Consider the following 2,937-nt stretch of genomic DNA (forward strand, 5'->3'; position numbering starts at 1 on the left):
ATAAAAACAAAGTAATGCTTAATCAATAAATTACCAACTAGCATCGTCGACAAGTACATGTACAGACTGTAAACGCTTTCCTCGAATCCCCTTTCCTTTCGTCGTCTTGTGGGAGATTCTCATCAAAACAAATATGTATCAATGTCAAAGTACAAGAATGGTCCAAGAACCAGCCGGCTGCGATGAAAGCTGTCAAAAACCCAAAAAAAATAAAATATCTAAACACAAGAATGGTCCAAGAACCAACAGGGAGCCAATATAGAAGTTGTCAGAAACCGACTCATAGATTTAGTAGGGTACTGTTATACAAGGCGATCCCCACTCCCCACTAAGCAGGCCTGCAACTAAAGGCTAGAAAAATTAAGTCCACAATGGCATACAAAAATGTGGTCACAATGCTTGCGGTAAATCTGTTCATGTGCTGCTTTTGTACGTTACTTCTTGCGGAAGCTATGCGCGCAAACCACCAGTTCAGAAGTGATTCAGCCTTTAGCAGGCTCAAAAGAATGGAATCCTCAATTAAAGCTCAAAGTACAGGAAAACTGGAACCTCTAGTGGGTATGGGTATTCCTGAGGTGGGCGAGGACAGAGCATATTTCATGATAATCGGAATGGGAACGCCACCAATAAGCATACGCTCACAAGTTGATACGGGCAGCGATCTAATTTGGTTTGACTGCACAGCCCTCCCCACGAGTTCCTCTACCTTCAAATCTCTCCCCTGCCCATCTTCCCTCTGCTCTAATCTTCCCAATTCGACCTGTTCAACCAGCTGTCAATTTTCTCATAATTACACAGGCAGCCGGAACATATCGGGCGAGTTATTCTCGGAGACCTTCACCATGACAAATGGAAGCGGGACTTCGCATTCCTTTGCTGGAGTAGCATTTGGGTGTAGCCATGACACCCAGCGAGACGGCGAGGTGGGTGCTGACGGCGTAGTGTGGAAAAATAGCCTCGTCGGGAGAAATGGCGTCGTGGGGCTTGGGCGACGGAAATTATCGCTCATCTCACAGATTGGCGAGTCTAAATTTTCCTACTGTCTTGCCGATGATTACTCGGAAGACTACGATGACATATCCTCCACGCCTCTCCTTTTCGGCAGCGCAGCAGAATTGAGCGCCACAGGAGTCTAGTCGACGATGATGATAAAAAACTCAGCCACGCCGGAGCTCAACAGGTACTATTACCTCTCAGTGGAAGGAATAAGTGTGGGGAACTTATCTGTGAATATTCCGCAAGGAACGTTCGATATACAAGCGAATGGAAGCGGGGGATTCATCATTGACTCTGTAACACCGTATACTGTTTTACCGAATGGAGCCTTCACTGCAGTAGGATCTGTTTTGGATTCTTTTTCGGATTCTTCTCCTTGGTACAAGAGAATTAACATCTCTCGAGATGGGTTTAGTCTATGCTATCAAGCAACTTATGCCTTTGCACCTTATCTGAATATGACGTTTCACATGGGTGGGGGCGCAGACTATGTTATTGAAGGAAAACAGAATTTCATTACATATACAGACGTTGATCCATCTGTAGTGTGTCTGGCAGTGCTGGATATGGGGGATGCTTCTGTTGAAGGTGTGCCAGCCGTCCTTGGAAATTTCCAACAACAAAATTATCATATTCTCTACGACAATGGCAATGAGACTCTTTCGTTTGTCCCCACCAATTGCAGGCGTCTTATCAATGGCCCTTTATTCTATCCCGAATACACACAGTCTAAAGCTCCAACTTTGAGCTGCCATGGTTTGTCGCTGGTGATACTTTCTATTGTAATTTCTTTATTAATAGATTAATCAAACGCAATAAAATTTCCAAGTTGTTGCTTGATATCAATCGTATGTTAACTGAAAGTAACCATCGCTCCATAATGTTGAATGGGCATGTTGGATAAATAAAGAACACTATAAATGAAGATATTAGTCAATAAATTATTTGATATAGTACATATAAATGATGCCACTGATTATTCATATTTATAATTGTTTTTTTCTATTGTTGTGTAATTTAAAATAGGTTGAAACATTTTTAATAATTTTTATTATGAACATTTCATTCAAAGATATTAGTTAATAGATTGTTTGATATAGTATTATTATTTCATATATATATATTTTTTCTTTTGTTATAATGTAATTTGAAATAGGCTGAAAATATTTATTTGTTTAGATTTGATAATGATTAAATTTTGGTTAATTTGGTCAAGCAATTTTAATTGTAATAATTGTGATGTTGAATCATATTGAACTTTTCATGAAAGTTCAATCAATTGTTTGGAGGTTCAAACTCATCAAAATGAAAAGGAATCATTCAATTTAATATTAATACAAATATATATTAAATAAAATATTAAGATTTGTTCTTTTAGAAATTTATAAATCATGAGCAATAATAATAAGGGGTATTAACTTTTAGTAACAGCATGCTTTGCATGACATTGTGCTTTCCTCAAAATCATTTGCACATTCCCATCTATTTAGAGTTTTGATATTTACAAATAGAAAAAACTATTGTAGCATCTCTAATAACTTTTTGTTTGTTTTCAAGAAAAGAATGACCATTATAGCGAAATATAATCATTAAATTACCGCAATAGATGCAAAGCTCAACTTAGTTAATATATCAAGACTTTTATCCCTGCACATATGAAATGCTCTTTTTTTTATTTTTATTTTTATAGTTTTCTATATTTTTTAAATTTTCTACATCACACCCCCCAAGAATAACAAGTTTCTATTGTAATAGAAATTTAAATTGCACCTTCTAAGCTAGAAAATTTAGAAAAACCTTACATAACTTTAAATTACATTCTAATATAAGTATAAATTCATATGATAGTAGTAACAACATTCATTTAATTTAAGTGTAAAATGAGAAAAATAATGACAACATTGATATGCAAGCTAGAAAACAAATTTATTAAATTAACAT

General features: G+C 36.3%; 1 protein-coding gene across 1 annotated transcript; it reads left to right on the top strand.

The window, feature by feature from the left end:
- The first annotated feature begins 371 nt into the window (after window positions 1-371).
- On the top strand, window positions 372-1,136 carry LOC131864815 (aspartic proteinase nepenthesin-2-like). The gene has a single exon (XM_059215283.1). It carries the CDS (start codon window positions 372-374, stop codon window positions 1,134-1,136), a length of 765 nt encoding a protein of 254 aa, XP_059071266.1.
- The last annotated feature ends 1,801 nt before the right edge of the window (window positions 1,137-2,937 follow it).

This window comes from Cryptomeria japonica, unplaced genomic scaffold, assembly GCF_030272615.1.
Source record: "Cryptomeria japonica unplaced genomic scaffold, Sugi_1.0 HiC_scaffold_94, whole genome shotgun sequence".
NCBI lineage: Eukaryota > Viridiplantae > Streptophyta > Pinopsida > Cupressales > Cupressaceae > Cryptomeria > Cryptomeria japonica.